At 39.0% G+C, this 17,973-nt stretch overlaps 1 protein-coding gene across 14 annotated transcripts in view; it reads right to left on the bottom strand.

Moving 5' to 3' along the window:
* The window catches only part of CPQ (carboxypeptidase Q), a 492,586-nt gene that overhangs the window by 467,429 nt on the left and 7,184 nt on the right, over positions 1 to 17,973 (bottom strand). Inside the window, exon 2 of one of the 14 annotated variants that reach the window (XM_077943878.1) lies at positions 11,375 to 11,414. The exons of 11 other annotated variants lie outside the window; for them this stretch is intronic. In XM_077943878.1, the coding sequence (XP_077800004.1) occupies positions 11,375 to 11,399 (25 nt within the window). In that variant the 5' untranslated portion in view covers positions 11,400 to 11,414. Of the gene's footprint in view, positions 1 to 3,311; positions 3,428 to 11,374; positions 11,415 to 17,654; positions 17,757 to 17,973 lie in introns of all 14 variants that reach the window. 2 more of the 14 variants (XM_077943882.1, XM_077943885.1) reach the window with 2 other exon arrangements.

Genomic DNA, 17,973 nt, shown 5'->3' with positions numbered 1-17,973 from the left:
GTCTTGATTTCTCCTTCTTTCCTGCAGAATATGTTTTCTGGATACAAGGTTCTGGGCTGACAGCTATTTTCTTTCAGCACCTAAAAAATATTGTGCCATTCCTCAGAGCTTGCAGTGAGCCAAGATCACGCCACTGCACTCCAGCCTGGGCAACAGAGTTATACTATACGTCTCAAAAAAAAATTTTTATATATATATATACGCGCATGTGCACACGCGCACACACACACACACATATTGTGCCATTCCTTTCTGGACTTCATAATTTCTGATGAGAAATACACTTTCATTCAAATTGGTTTTTCCTTCCAGGTAAGGTGTTCATTTTCTCTGGCTGAGTTCAAGATTTTGTTCTTTGTCTTTAGTTTTAAGAAGTTTAATTATAATGCCTGTTGGTGGGAACCTCTTTGGGTTCATCCTATTGGAGGTTCACTCAGCTTCATGAATCTACAGGTTTATGTCTTACCAAATTTGGAATGTTTTCAGCTACTATTTCTTTGTGTGCTTTTTTCAACCATGATCTCTTTTTGCTTCCCTTTTGTGACAATGATGACATGAATGTTAGATATTTTCTTATGAAGGTTGAGTATCCCTTATCCAAAAATGTTTGGGACCAGAAATATTTCAGGTTTTGGACTGTTTCTGATTTGGGAATATTTTCATTATACTTACTGGTTCAGTATCTCTAACCTGAAAATCCAAAGTCTGAAATGCTCCAATGAGCATTTCCTAAAAGTTTCGAATGTGGAAGCATTTCAGAGTTCAGATTTTCAGATGAGGGATAATCAACTCATAGTACCACAGCTCCCCAAGGGTCTGATCATTTTATTTTTCAGTGTATTTTTTCTGTGTTTCAAATGGAGCTATTTCTATTGCTCTATCATCCAGTCCACTTATTCTTTTCATCTCTTCCTTCATTCTGCTGTTGAGCCCATTCACTGAGATGTTTATTTTGCTTATAGTATTTTTCAGTTATAAAATTTGCATTTGATTCTTCTTTGCATCTTCTATTTCTTTGCTGAGACCTTCTATTTCTTTTCTGGGGCTTTCTACATTATCAGTTGTTTCAAGCATGCTTGTAATTGCTTGTTAAAGCATTTTTATCTGGCTGCTTTAAAATCTGTTTCAGATAATTCTAAAATCTCTGTGATCGTGGTGTTGGCATCTATTACTTGTTTTTTTCATTGAGTTTGAGATTTTCTAGTTCTTCTTATGACAAGTAATTTTCAATTGAAACCCGGACATTTATGTTATGTTATGAGACTCCACATCCATTTTAGTTGGCTTTCTCTGACGCTACTGCAGGGGCAATGGAGGGTGGGAGGTGTCACCGCCTCATCAATACCAGATAGAGGGACAAGTCCAGGTTCTCTAGTTGGCCTTCATTGACACTCAAGGAGGGGGAGAGTCTCCTCATACATTCTGAGTGAGAGTGAGAGTCGTAGATCCTCCATGTGGTATCCACTGATGCTGTGGTAAGATGGCCTCATTACTTCTGGAAAATAGTAAAAGTCCACTAGATCTCCTCTGACATCATGCCAGCAGGGCAAAGGAGAGGTGCATTTTTGTCAATTAGGCCACAAGTCCAAGATCCCCGCATGGTCTCTAATGACACCACAAGTGGGGATGTGGTGGGGGTGGCAGGAGGCTCATCACCGGCCGATGGGAAGGAAAGACCTCTACTTGGTCTTCTCTGACCCTACCCTGGCAGGGATGTTCAAATACCTCATCACAGCCTTATAAGAGTAGACATCTAAGATACTCACTCAGTCTTTGCTGAATACATAAGGGTGGGGCCACAATTTTTTCTGTGTTTGTTTGGAAGAGAGAGGTTACTTTCTAAAAGTTTTGTCTTGCTAGATTATCCCTTTATGGGTCCTTTGTTAGAGAAAACAGGCTTTTGTTGGAGTTTTTTTTTTTTTTTTTGTCTGCACCATTGGCATCTCCAAGTTGCCCACTTGTTCAGCTCTAAGTCTGAGATATACAAAGCAAAAAGAAAAACCCAGAGAACTCAGTAATGTGTCATTCCTCAGGTCCCGAGGTCTCTAGCTGGTTTGCCTTATTCTTTCCACCTTTCAGAGTTTTCTTACATTTGTTTCATATATATACTGTCAAGGGTTTTTAGTTGTACTTAGAAGACAAACAGGAAAAACTACATTTACTCCATCTTCCTAGAAATGGAAACTCTCCAACATGTTAATTTTTAACAACACACTATGTAAAATGCAAAATTTTCACAAAGCAAACATGAGTGTTAATATTTCCTTTCTACATGTTTCATTTTTTCCTGAATATGGTCTCCTCTGTGAATCCTTTTCTGAGCTACCCAAGTCAGAATAAATTACTGCCTTCTTCAAATGTCCACAAGCATATCATTTACTTTTCTGTAATGCTTTATAATACCCAATGATCTCATCCTTGGTCATGTAATAAAGCAAATTGAAGATGAGAGCCATGTCAGATTCATGTTTAGATTCTCAATATCTAAATGTCTGATTGCAGACGTATATTATGGTAACTTGCACAGTGTGGGGCAAACAATGGATATCCAATAAATATTTGTTGACTGAATAAATGAACAAATGAATATTTATTCAGTAGTTACCCATATGTTCTAGAACTCAATAAGGATTTGTCTAACTGAACTAAATTGTTTCAACATCTGTCAGTCCAATCAATCCAAACTTATTTCTTCCCATGAGGAAAAGGGAAGCTCACAAACTATATCCAAAGTGTGATTATTGCAAATTAGTACTTTTCCCCAATTAATAATTAATCATCAGCAACTATTTTTTTATTTATACCCAGAACTGTCCATGCTACAAAAGAAGTAAAAGTCAGGATCCCTGCCCTCAGAAGCATCAAACATACTGTGGAGAATAAAAGATACATAATAATTAAAGGTAAATAATCATTAGTGAAATTGAAGTGTAAGAAAAATAGAGAACATAGGTGATCTGGATAATTAGAAAAGACTTCATATAAAAGACAGGACTTCAGACACACTTTGAAGGATAGCTAATATTTAGTTGGCAGAGAGGAGAGCAAAAAGAAGGGGATTTGGGGGTTGGGAACAATATAGAAAGATACAAAGATAGAAAGAAACATGGCCTAAGTGTGGGGACAGAGAGGTTCATTTAGACAAAGGAGATAAGGCCAGGTGTGGTGGCTCATGCCTGTAATCCCAGCACTTTGGGAAGCCGAGGTGGGAAGATCACAAGGTCAGGAGTTTGAGATCAGCCTGGCCAACATAGTGAAACCCTGTCTCTACTAAAAACACAAAAAAATTAGCCGGACGTGGTGGCACACACCTGTAATCCCAGCTACATGGGAGGCTGAGGCAGGAGCATCACTTGAACCCGGGAGGCGGAGGTTGCAGTGAGCCGAGATCGTGCCACTGCACTTCAGCCCGGGTGACAGTGTGAGACTGAAAATTAGAGTTTCAAAATTAGAGAAATCAAAAAATCACCATCATCTGAACTACATTACAATTTATAAGAAGTTTTAAACATGCATTTTCTCATGTAAGCCACCAAATATCTTTAATAAAATGCAGAGGACGAACGTGAAGTGACTTTAATCTAGGTCTTCCGGCACTCACCCATGTAATACGCACACACCATTTACTCTCTGTAATGTTCAAATGGCGGGGGTAGATTTTTTTTAGGAGAAGTGGGGGTGATGTTTCCCCAGTGAGATAACTCTGGCAATATTTAGAAAGCTAGATCAAAAAAGAGAGACTAGAAAGGCAGCAGTAAGGAAGAAGTAAATCTGGGAGGTATTTCAGAAGAAGATAGATGATTTGATAGAAGAGAAAGGAGGGCAGTCAAAGCTAAAGTTTCTGACGTAGGCATTGAGGAAAACACTGATACCTCATCAAGGGAATCAGAAAACCTAAATGATGCCTAAAACTCCAGTTTGCTTTTTAACACTGAGTTCAGGAACTATATAGGCTTTAGAAAAGCAGGACAGAAGAGAAGCATCACGCCCGGGAGGCTCTTTTACTCACTCCTTCTGCTTCCTAACACATGGTGTACAATGAGAGCTGCTAAAACAAAAATAAAAACCTTTAGCCTCTTCAAAGTCTAGAGACCAAAAGCCATATTTGAAAGGCCACCTGGTCATCTCACCCAAGATGGCTCTAGCCACCTTGTGATATATAAGTAGATATAGTTTTTGATTTACCAGCATACTTTCCCATGTTCTGGCTTTATTTTCTTTAGGATAGTCCTCTCTGATCCCCACACTCTGGTCTAGGTTGACTGTCAATCACAATACCATTCCTCACCCTGTACTCTGCACCTAAACTACAGAGCTGGGATGACTCAACTAAGGCAAATCAGAATCTTTCCTGACATTGGTATACAGTGTATTAACTATATTCTCTTATTTTCTGTATTCTTAATGTTCTGGCATCCAGGGACTTAATGGACCAGGAGGGACTGTCCCTCACAGCATTAGCTAATTTCTAGTGATAGCAAATAACACCCCTGTAACTGTGCCTTTCATACAGAAACTAGCCAATCCAAAGCCCATCCCACCACCATGACCTCCCTTATCAAATCCTCACACACTAAGTCAATATTCTCCCGCCTTTATAACCACAGGGCTAGATACCAGACGTCCTGCTAAAGAACTCTACACCCCAGAGCCCACGAAAATCATTCAAACTAGCCAAACCTGAGCCTGCTTGCCTGGACTCATCCATTCCTTTCCACAAACCCCAAAATAAAGGCTCTTTTACTCACTCCTTCTGCTTCCTAACTGACCCTGGTGCTTCCCTGTGTGGTCTGCATGGCATTGTGTGCTCCCATATCATAGGAGGTATGAGTAACAAATATATATTCACTGGCAATTTTCTCCTGATCTCCTGGCCTCACTATACCTGAATAAAAATAAAATCTACATTTAAAATATATAGATGTTGGAAATAAAAGTTATTTCCACTGGGATTGCTGAAATGCGAACCTGGAGGTACCCATTTGCCTACCATATACTGAGAGCCTGTCTTTGGAATGAAAATAAGCAAGACAAGCTAATCCAAGAGATAGAGATCATAGGGAAAGAGATGAGCCCATATCATATTTGAACCCTGGAGAACCAGGCATGCCTAAATCCAGATGCACCTATGAACTTACTAATTATGAACGTTACAAATTCTCTCATTTGGTTTAGTCCCATCTTAGTTGCATTACTTTCACTTGAAACTATATGTTCTGATTCAACATCTCCAAATTCATCACCTTCCCCTAAATCTTCCCTAACTCAGGATTTCCCTCTTTCTGTTCATGAAACCATAATTGTTCCTACAATTCAGGCTCGAGAGTGTAAAATCACCTATTCATTCCACACGTATTCAATCGTCATTAAATCTCATCATTCTATTCTCTTGACATCTCTTTCTTCTGTTCCTACCAATACAATATTTATCACTTCCATTCATGTCTTCCTTATTTCTCTCACTTGGCAATAGCATCATATGTAGCTCATCTCAATTATCTCTTCTCTGAAATCTTTTATCTGCCCTAGCCAAACTACTCCCTTGCTCTGCTTTTTCCTTGCTTTTTCTCCCTTGCTTTTGCCTCTCCCTTTTCTGCCATTCTTTACCCCAGCTCTCCTACAATAATCTTGATTCAGCTCAAGCAAGATATTTTCCAGGATACTTTTCCTGACCTGCCCTTTCTTCTCACAGGTCATGTTGAATGTCCTCTTCTATGGTTTCCTAGGACCCTCTGCTTACCTCCTTCAAAGTACCCCACGGTCTGAGTTTAAATAATCCAGAGCATATCACTAGACTGAAAGATTTTCAAGGGAAGCATTGCTGTCATATGGATGATCTAGCCAGTATATACTGAGAGCTTAAATAATGCTGTTGAGCTGCCCAAGTGAATTGTGTTTCCTTCATTCCTATATCATCATCATTCAGCAGGTGTGTGGTACAGCGGCAGCTAGATTCATGCTGCCTGTCCAGTGAAGGGCCTCCCCATCTCCAGTCTGTTTGTACTTCTATCCACACAAATGACCACTTCAGATTAATCTTGGCTCACAACCTTACTTGGTGGTTAATGATTTCAACAGCATTTTCATTAGCACCTTAGGATGCCTTTACCCTTACTCCTCACCTCCTTTCTTATTCCTCAAAACTAATTTTGAATTTTCTCTGTGTTGGCTCCAGGGTATATAATGCCGTCATCTACATTCCCAAAATCATGCCACTATAAACTAAGGCTGTCTGACCTCAGTCATATCCTCTGCATTGCTGCACAACCCTTATATTTATCTTCAGTTGACACCTATCAAATTCTCCACAGCAGCTGTTATGAAATTTTTCCATTCTCTTTAAGCCTCAAATTTCACTCCTACTCCCCCTCATGCTCAGAAAAAGCTCTCCTCTTCTACATAACTGAAGAAACAATAGTATGACCATGACATGCTTTGTCTTTCTTCATCCTCACCTTAAAGTTCTTCTATCCCTTTACCTGTACAGTCATTCTGAGCTCCCGTCCCAGTGAAAAAATTGCCCATCCTCCTTTCCAAAGCCAAATTCTCTGTTTGTACTGTACCAATAATCTAATTTTTCTCTTGTTCCTTTGCTCCTTCTCTTTACCAGATAGGAATGCTTAACAACTTTGGACCAAACAAGTATTATTTCATATTTCATTATTAGCTAGCATTTCTTGAGCATTTACAATGTGGCAAGTGTTCCTGTATTTTACACAGATCATTTCATTTAATTTTAACAATAACTTTCGATGTTCTTGACATTATATTCCCTATTTTATGGATTAGGAAACTGACACTAGTAAAAATAGAAATTTGCTCAAGGTCATACAGTTTTTTTTAATTTATAAACTCCAACTTTCCAAAGAATAATTTAAACTCTTTTGATTCTTCTCCAATATTGCCTTCCTCACTTCCTTTATGTTTCTATGGCGTGTATCCGAGTCCTTCACTGCTTTTCCAGTCACAGAGACTTATAATTGAGCATTTCTGTCAACAGAGATGGTGAGACACACACACACAGAGACACACACACACACCATACCCCCCCACACACAATTAATATTTGTTCAATATAAATTTGTTAAGATGTTGAAAAAATGAAGTCAGCCCTTAGAAGTATATAAACACATATCAGCACTGCTCTTTTCTCTTTATCTCAACTGCAATCACTTTTATAATTTTTTAAGCACAAATGGTTTACAACTGTGCAAAAGAAACTAAAGATTTTCTTAAGTTTCAAAAATGCTCAGAGCCTGTGTATTTTCTTTAGTTACCTAATCTAATCCCCTGGTCCACAGCTTGGCACAGTCTCCACAGTTCTCAAGAGGGACAAGATTAGGCCCAGAAAGGAAGAGCATACAACACTATCAGCTGAAACTGTTTCCCCATCAGGAGGGCCAAGGCTGACAACAGGTCAGCTGAGGAAACAAACATTTCTTCCATTGACAAGTGTTTAATTGGACATTTGGAGAATCTAATGTCATGTATGCAGATGCAAATGTTTGAGGAGTTGTTTACAGTGTAGTTTGTGCCAGACAGGCTCCATTGCCAAGCCAGCACACAGCCTCCCATTATTCTGCTGGGCTCCACTTCTAAAGATGTTTCAGGGCTCTCTGAGCCTTGTAAATTTCCACATCCAAAGGCTCATCTGTGTTTTCAACGCAGAGTCCTTTTTCCCTTGTGAGTAGACATCAGTCCTTCCCCTGCCAATCTCTGTTATTGCCTGTCCTGGTTCAGAAATGGGTTTGGAAAAATGACTTGAAAGGTGATAATCCATTCTCTAGAAAGTTTAACATTGAGATTTTGTTTTCTTTGAGACAGGGCTTTGCTCTGTAGCCCAGGCTGGAGTGCTGGTGCAATCTTGGCTCACTGCAGCCTCACCTCACCCTTACAGGGCTCAGGTGATCCTACCACCTCAGCCTCTCAAGTAGCTGGGACTACAGGAGTGCCACACCACACCCAACTAATTCTTGTATTTTTTGTACAGTCGAGGTTTTGCCATGTTGCCCAGGTTAGTGTTGAACTCCCAGGCTCAAGCGATCTGCCTGCCTCTCAAAGTGCTGGGATTATAGGCATGAGCCACCACACCTGGCCAAGCATTGAAGTTTTAATATTTTTTGAAAAACTAACAAAAAGGAAATGCCAGACCCCAGCTCCTTACCCCAAAATTGGGTCTTAACTGATTTAATTATTTTGCGGATTGTTTCTGTTATTCATTGACCCAGGAAAATAAAGCTTAGTAGCTCAGCTAATAGACAAGTCCACCTAATTATGCCAGCTTTAAGGATGCAGTTCTTCATTAGGAAGATAAACAAGGATATACTACAAATAAACATTGAGGAATCCATTTATCTTCAAGAACTGGACCATTAATACTCTGCCCTGAAAAATGCAATGTAGAAGAAGATGCAATTAACAAAAGTTGTTATAATGCCTTCACTTTGCCCCCCTCCTATTATCACATATCTTCATCAAGAGAAATTTTTAAATATTAAAAGTTCCAAATTGAAAATACACATTAAAAATACTGTTTATGTGTAATGTTAAGGATATTTAATTCAAGAAAAGAATACTGAACAAAAATTCTGCCACTCTTGCAAAAGATATATCATTTAATGAGGACTATTATCCAAAATATACAAAGAACTCTTAAAAACTCAGCAACAAGAAAGCAAACAACCCAATTACAAAATGACCCAAAAACCTTAACAGACACCTCACCAAAGGAGATACAAAGTGGAAAATAAATATGTGAAAAAATACTTCACATCATATGTAAACAGGGAAATGGAAAAGAAAACAAGATACCACTACAGACCTAGTAGAATGGCCAAAAACCATAACATTGACAACACCAAATGCTGGTGAGGATGTGGAGCAACAGGAATGCTCACTCATTGCTGGTGAGAATGTAAAATGGTGGACCCACTCTGGAAAATAGTTTAACAGTTTCTTAAAAAACTAAACATACTCTTAACATACAATCCAGCAATGGTGTTCTTTAATATTTTCCCAAAAGAGTTGAAAACATGTCAACACAAATACCTGCACATTGATGTAAAGAGCAGCTTTATTCATAATTGCCAAAATTTGGAAGCAACCAAGATGACCTTTAGTAGGTGAATGGATAAATAAACTGTAGTACATCCAGACAATGGAATATTATTCAGAGCTAAAAAAAAGAAATGTGCTATCAAGTCATAAAGAGACAGGGAGGAGATGTAAATGTATATTACTCAGTGAAAGAAGCGAATCTGAAAAGACTACATACTGTATGATTCCAACTATATGACATCTTGGAAAGGGCAAAACTATGAACATAGTGAAAAGATCAGTAGTTGCCAAAAGTGAGGGGAAGGGAGGGATGAATAAGTAGGGTACAGCAGATTTTTAGGGCAATCCAAACCCATAGAAAGCACACCACTAAGAGAGAACGCTAATATAAACCATGGGCTTTGGGAGATTATGATATGTCTGTATGGGTTAATCAATTGCAACGAATGTACCACTCTGGTGGGGAATGTACATGTGAGGGGAAGGTAGTACATGGGATATTTATATACCTTCCTCTCAATTTTGCTATAAATCTAAAACTGCTTTTCGAAAAAAGTAAAGCATTTTTCTTTAAAAAAAGGCTGCCACTTGTTTTGCATTTGATATGTTCATTTTTTGCCCAATGGTCTCCATTGTACAAAAAGTCACACTAAAAATATTAGCATTTATTAACTAGTTCATTTTTCACACTGCAAAGATGGATTAATTATCTACTATGTTCAGAACAACTTCCATTGTTTCATATATACAGAAATAAAGAATATGTCCTCTTTGGTCTCAGAAAGCTAGTGAAAGAAGAAGGCAAATGACTATAATATAAAACAAAATAAATTCTTCAGTACTTATATAAACTAATATAAAATCACAATAAAGTATTGCAGGATTATCTCTGGAGAGAATGAGAAAAAGATAACAGAAAAGATGATATTCCAGCTTAGCCTAGAAGGCTAAATTAATTTTCATAGATGTATGGTAGGAAGAGAATTTCCAGTTAAAAAACAAATATGAGCAAAGGTATGAACATTTATAGTATGTTCACCAATAATGTTAAAGAGTCTAGGAAACCTGGGAAAGCACTAGGGAGAAATGTAAACATACACACACACACACACACCCCACACACACACCCCAAATGTATTTTCAGCCCCATTTCAGACCTACTGATTCAGAACCTACAAGAAGTTGGGTGAGACCCCAAAATCAGTATTTTCTAAATCTTCGTAGGTGATTCATTATACATTCACAAGTACAGAATACATAGAGGGATACAGTCGGTGTTATGAGCTAAATTGTGTCCCCCAAAATTCATACGTTAAAGCCCTAACTCCCAGGACTTTAGAATGTGACTATTTGAAAATGGGGCTTTGAAAGAGGTGTTAAGGTAATGAGACCATCAGGGTGGGCCCTAAAACAATCTGACTGGTGTCCATATAAGAAGAGGAAACTGGAATACACAGAGAGATACCAGGGGTGTGCATGCACAGAGAGAAGACTATGTAAATACCTCGAGAAAAGATGGCCACATGCAAGCCAAAAAGAGAGGCCTCAGAAGAAACCAAACATGCAGACACTTTGATCTTGGACTTCCAGCCTCTACAACCATGAGAAAATTCATTTCTGTTGTTTCACCTACCCAGTCTGCAGGACTTTGTTATGGTAGCACTAGCAAATACAGTAGTAACATGATCCAACCTATGATCCAACTCTGAGGCAGTATAGATGATAAAGTGGTTTAAAATATTCTGCTTGGCCGAGTCAAGGGTTAGGACTAGCGCAATGACAGCAAGGATGTGGGCGAAATGCATAGGTAGACACAACAGCCCTTGGTGACTTATTAATTCTGAAGAAAAGGATTCAGGAAAGTTGGAGAATTAAGGGTAACCTCCCCGATTATGAGCCTGTTTTGTACCCTGTATTTATACACATCAAATTACCTACTATCCCTTAGATTGAGAAGCCACTAACCTAAATAGAAAATACAGAAAAAGCATGTTTGGAAATGAAATCAATGAAGTGGAAACCAGATAATGGAAATCAGAAAGAAGTCACGTGTAGAGATGAAGATCTTATGTGTATAGAAAGATTATTAAAGCCATAGGGTAAAGAGCACTGCCCACACTTCCAATTTCAGTACCAACATGTAAAGAACTTGGAAGTCAGCACTCATGTCCTTATAATAATGAAACAAAACAGAGTAAAAACCAGTGACTTTCCTTGGACCCCCTCCCCCAACAGAACTGAACTTGCAGGGCAAACTACCACCCTAAAATCTGGAGAGACAGGCAAATCCAGAGAGTCACAGCCAAGATCTACTTACCTGGAACAGAAGCTGCTGGAACCATAAAATGGTAGGAACTCTGAAATGGGAATTTTGACAAATTACTGGAGGCTGAGTATAGACTAAAATGAGAGTGAAAAACACCTAGGGCCATAGTCTTGGTAGGGAAGATACCCACAAATTTGGGTAATTACAAGACAACTACCACAAAAGAACAAAGACAGAAGGGAAACTGAAGTACCAATGGATAGTAATAGTGGCTAATACTAACTGAGCATTTACCATGTGGCAGGTCTGTCCTAAAGGTTTCCATTTCCTAACCCTTACAACAAACCCATATGGCAGTGCATTTGTTTTCTATTTCTGCTATAACAAAATACCACAACTTTGGTATCAGAATACAAATTTATTATTTTGCAGTTTTGTAGGTCGGAAGTCTGACACTGTATGCATCATGTAAAAGCAAGGTATTGGCAGGGCTGCATCCCTTTCTGGAAGCTCTAGGAAAGAATCTATTCCCTTGCTTTCCTCAGTTTCTAGTGGCCACCCACATTCCTTGGCTCATGGCCCCCTTCCTCCATCTTCAAAGCCAGTGGCACTGTCTCTCTTTGAATATTCTTCCACAATCACATCTTCCGAACTCTCTGACTTCCTCTTCTGCTTCACGCTTCCACTTTTAAAGACCCTTGTGATTACATTGGGCCCACCAGGATAATCCAGCACAATTTCCTATTTTAAGGCCAGATGATTAATAATGTTAATTCCATCTGCAACCTTAATTTCCCTTTGCAATGTAACCTAACATGCACAGGTTTCAGGGATTAAGATATGGACACTATAGGTGGTGGTAGGGAAGACAGTATTCTGCCCACTGCAGACAGTTATAATTTGTATCTCAATTTTATGGATGAAGAAATGGAGGTATAAAGAGTATATGTGTTTGGCCCAAAGTCACATAGGTGATGGTGGTAGACCTCAGATTTGAACTCAGGACAATGACTTCAAAGCCCATGTTCTTAACCATTAAGCCACAGGAAATGCAAGGTGCCAGTGAGTTATTAGTTTAAGTTGTAAACACTAAAATTTGGACTGAGTAGGCAATGAAATGAATTCAGAATAATGCTGACTTCCATGATGTACCTTCTGCTTCTCAAAGAACTTAATTGATGTTTATGATACCTCCAGTCACTTTCTAGCCTTTCTTTGGTCCCTGATTTTCTTTAAGCTTTAGCTCAAAAAAGCTAATGAAAAGAAAAACCCAACAAAAGAATAGCCAGGTGTTTTAGATGGTAAATGTTGGTATACAATACAAATGGAATTAATGATTTAAAATACTCAAATGTGACAAATACAGGCTCAGATAAGTTATGATTAGCATAGATCCATTTGATTTTGATAATGAAAAAAGAATCTCAAAATTATGCTCTGGCACAAAAGAGATATATGTATATAAACATGGAAGATTAATTATATGCGCTACTTCACAGTATTATGAAAGGAGAGAGGTATATTTTCTTTTCATCATCACAACCTGTTAAAAGCTAGCTGGAAACAGGGGCTAAACCAGAGGTCTAAGGCACAAGGCCAGTAAGAGTAAGAAAGACTCTGGAATTCACTAAAGTCTTCATTTAAGGCTTTTGGGGTTTTTTTTGTTGTTGTCATTGTTGTTTTGTTTTTTACAATCTCTCATAAATGTTACAAGCAGGATGTGAATTTTCTGTAAATATGCAGGTGTGACATCAGCAAGATGGCAGAATAGGAAATCCCAGGCTTCACTTGGCTTCACTTCCCTCTACAGAAAGTCCAACAAGCAACAATCCAAAGACAAGAACACTTTTGTGAAAACTTACAAACTTGAGAAAGAAATGGAGACAGCTGAAAGAATAGGCCGCTGAATCAAAAACCACATTAGAAGAGGAACAATCTCACGTTGACCATATTGCCCTTCCTGCTTTCCCAAATCAGCATGGTGATGCAGAGAGACGATTTTTTTTTTTTTTTTTTTTTTTTTTTTTTTTTTTTGAGACAGAGTCCCTCTCTGTTACCCTAGCTGAAGTGCAGTGGCACAATCTCGGCTCACTGCAACCTCCACCTCCCAGGTTCAAGCAATTCTCCTGCCTCAGCCTCTTGAGTAGCTGGGATTACAGGCACACACCACCATGCCCAGCTAATTTTTGTATTTTTAGTAGAGACAGGGTTTCACCATGTTTACCAGGATGGTCTTGATCTCCTGACCTCATGATCCACCCACCTCGGCCCCCCAAAGTGCTGGAATTACAGGCTTGAGTCACTGTGCCCAGCCAAGAGGATCTTTTTAACTGGGCCCATACAGTAAAAAAACAGAGTTTCTAGACATCTGGCTCCCCAGCATTCTGAGACACTTCCCAGAAAGTCCACTCCTGTCTGTCTGACCTCATGGGGAATACTGGCAGTAATGACATGGCTAGACCTCCTGGGGTTAGGTATAAACAAAGAAAGGAGGCAGAGCTCACAGGGACCAGTGTGCAAATTTTGGTGATGGCTCTATGTTCCTCCCAGTGGTGGTGCAAAATCAGAGACACCAGCCAATGGTACAGCTCACTTGCGAAGCCAAGCACACTGTTCACAGAAACATGATGAGAAGGTCAGCCTGGTTTGAGTCTTTAGATGGACAGCCTCCATATCTAGCCTCAGAGACCACCCCAATGCCTTACCCAGGAGGGAGATGTGGAGATGACCAACACAGGGCACTTCTGTGGATCATAGGGGTTCACAGGGTTTGGACCCAGAAGTCCAAAGAGTGACTCGATCCAGACTCAGAGCCCACTCCAAGGCCCTACCCAGGAAGAGGCAATCCTCAACGGTGCAGTTCTATGCCGCATAGCCTCCAGACCCCATCCATCCTGAGCAGCAACTCCACCTAAACTCAGAGTCCAGCCTGCAGCCCTGCATAACTGTTGAACCCAAAAAGTAGTACCACCCAGCCAGGAAATATACCCTACAACCTTGTCCAATGAGAAATTATAGCAGAGCCCAGTCAGTGGTCTCCCCCAGGCAGGGGAGCCTAGACAGCAGCCCCATCAGACCTCAGAGCAAAGGCAGCAGCCCAGCCAACTATAGCAAGCTCTTCCTGCATGGGGTCATTACCACCTGAACCAATAAGAATCACACCCTAGACTAAGAAGTAAAGGCCAATCCCTGCCAAAGAATACCTGTAAAGACCAGAAGAACAAACTGTTGGGGCCAGATGCAGTGGCTTATGCTTGTTATTCCAGCACTTTGGGAAGCCAAGGTAAGTAGATCACTTGAGCCCACAAGTTCAAGACCAGCCTGGACAACATGGTGAAACCCCATATTTACAAAAAATACAAAAAGTAGCCAGGCATGGTGGCACATACCTGTTGTCCCAACTACTCAGGAAGCTGAGGTGGGAGAATCTTATGAGCCCAGGAGGTGAAGGCTGCAGTGGACTGTCATTATACCACTGCACTCAGAAGGAAGCTGTCTCTTCAAATGTGCAGACACCCATGAAAGAACACAAGGATTTCAAATATAGACGGTCCCCAATTTATGATGGTTCAACTTACAACTATACAACCTTAGAACATACTTATCAGGATATAACCCCATTGTAAGTCAAGGAGCATCAGCACTTATGTGGTTCAACTTATAATTTTTTGACATTACAATTGGTTTATTGGGGTATTAAACACATTTCTTACAAAGTTTTCAAATTACTATGGGTTTAACAGGACATAAGCCCGTCGTAAGTCAAAGAGCATCTGTAATCATCAAAAGAAGCTAACAAAGTTCCAATAACAGAATAAAAAATGAAGATCTATAAAGTGGCAGAAAAAAAATCCAGAAGAATCCTTGTAAAGCAGTTCAGTGAACTACAAGAATATATGGATATAAAATTAAGTGAAATTTGAAAAATAATACACAAAATTAGAATGTAGAAAAAGAAGTAGAAACAATAAAAAACCCTAGAGATAAAGATTACAATGACTTAATTGAAAAATACAATAGAAATCTTCAACAGCAGACTCAATTAAGCAGAAAAATCAGTGAGCTAAAGACAGAATATTTGAAATTATTCACCAGAGGAGAAAAAAGAAAAAAGAATGAAAAAGACGAAGAAAGCCTACAAGAATTATGTGACACAATCACAATCAAGGGAACTAACCTTCACATAATAGAAATATCAGAAGATGAAGAGAGAGAAAAATGGCCAGAAAGTATATTTTAAAAGGAAATAGAAAAAAAATCCTAAAATTCATAGGGAATAAAAATAAAAATCACCAAGATCTTATACAAAACAAACAAAGCTGGAGGCATCATACTACCTGATATCAAACTATATTGCAAAGCCATTAAAAAATCATCGAAGAGAAAGGATGCCTGCCTAAACAGGGTTTTAATGCAGATGAACATGCTGTATTCTGGAAAAAAAAAAAAAAAAGCCACAAAGGACATTTACTAGTAAGGAAGAGAAGTGAGCACCAAGATTTAAGGTAGGAAGGGATAGGCTAACTCTACTGTTTTGTGCAAATTCAGTCAGGTTTATGGTCAGGATTGTTATCTATAAAGTTGCTAACCTCCAAGTCTTGATGGGAAAAGATAAACATCAGCTGCCAGTCTTTTGGCTTAAACAAGAACAATTTTTCTGGATTGGTTCCACTGATGCTTTTTCCCTGAAGTCAGAGAGTATCTTGCCAGTAAGGGAATGCCTTTTAAAATTATTTTCATATTAGACAATGCCCCTGGCCACCTAGAACCCTATGAGTTCAACATCAACGACATCAAAGTGTTCTACTTGCCCCCAAGCACAACATCTCTAACTATCCTCTACATCAGGGGATCATAAGGACCTTGAAGGCTCATTATACACAGTACTCTGTGGAAAGGATGTCAACGCTATGTTAGAGAACCCTGATAGAACATCATGAAAGTCTAGAAGGATTACACCATTGAAGACACCATCACTGTTATAGAAAAAGCTGTGAGCCATCAAGCCAACAATAAGTTCCCGCAGGAGAAAACTGTGCCCAGCTGTTGTGTATGACTTCACAAGATTTATGACAAAGCCAATCAAGGAAATCATGAAAGTGATTGTGAATACAGTGGGAAAAAAGGTGGTGAGTGAAGATATCAAGATATGAATCTTGGAGAAATTCAAGAGCTAATAGATGCTACACACCAGAGGAATTGACAGAAGACAACTTGACGGAATGCTTCTGAACCAGTGCCTTATGATGAGGAGGAGGATATAAAAGTACCAAAAAGCAAATTAACAACAGACAATCTGGCAGAACCGTTCTGATTATTTAAGATCACTTTGACTTCTTTTATGACATGAACGCTTCTATGATATGGGCACTGAAGCTAAAGCAAATAGCAGAAGAAAGACTGATACTGTATAGAAACATTTTAAGATAAACTTTACAACATTTTCCAAAAAAGAAAAGTAGCCATACAGAAATTATGATGTATTTCCAGAAAGTTACACCAAGTGGGCCTGCCTCTCCTCCCTCCCCTTCTACCTCCTCCACTTCTTCCACCTCAGCCACCCCTAAGACAGCAAGACCAACCCCTTCTCTTCCTCCTCCTCCTCCGCCTACTCAACATAAAGATGACAAGAATGAAGACCTTTATGATTATTCACTTCCACTTAATAAATAGTAAATATATTTTCTCTCCCTTATGATTTTCTCAATAAAATTTTCTTTTCTCTATCTTACTCTATTGTAAGCATATAGTATATATATTACATGTAACATATAAAATATGTGTTAATTGGCTGTTTATGTTACTGGTAAGACTTCCAGTCAACAGTTGGCTATTAGTAGTTAAGTTTTGGGGGAATCAAAAGTTATAATAGAATTTTCAAATGTAGAGGGAGTCAGCACACCTAAACCCCGCATTGCTCAAAGATGAACTGTATAAGGAACTCAAACAACTCAATAGCAAGAAAACAAGCAACCCAATTAAAAAATGGACAAATAACCTGAATAGACAATTCTCAAAAGAAGACATAAAAATGACCAACAGATATATTTAAAAATGCTCAACATCATTAATTATCAAAGAAAAGCAAATCAAAACTGCAATGAGATAATATCTCACCCCAGTTAGAATGGCTACTATGAAAAAGACAGAAAATAACAAGTGCACTAGGCACTGTGGCTCACTCTTGTAATCCAGCACTTTGGGAGGCCAAGGGGAATAGATTGCTTGAGCTCAGGAGTTTGAGACCAGTCTGGGCAACATGGCAAAACCCCATCTCTTCAAATATACAAAAATTAGCCAGGCACAGTGGCACACTTGTAGTCCCAGTTACCTAGGAGGCTGAGGAGGGAGGATGGCTTGATCTTGGGAGGCAGAGGTTGCAGTGAGCCGAGATCACACCCCTGTACTCCAGCCTGGACAAAAGAACCAGATCCTGCCACAAAAACAAAATTCTGGTGACAACGTGAAGTAAAGGAAACTCTTACACATTGTTGATGGGAATGTAAATTTGTATAGCCATTACTGAAAACTTTATGGAGAGTCCTCAAAAAAACTAAAGATAGAACTATCATATGATCCAGCAGTCCCACTTCTAAGTACATATCCAAAGATTTGAAATAATTATATTAAAAAGATATATGCAATCCCAT

This window comes from Macaca mulatta, chromosome 8 (assembly GCF_049350105.2).
Source record: "Macaca mulatta isolate MMU2019108-1 chromosome 8, T2T-MMU8v2.0, whole genome shotgun sequence".
Classification (NCBI taxonomy): Eukaryota; Metazoa; Chordata; class Mammalia; order Primates; family Cercopithecidae; genus Macaca; species Macaca mulatta.
The sequence above is the reverse complement of the archived record's forward strand: the minus strand, read 5'-3'. Positions and strand labels throughout refer to the sequence as shown.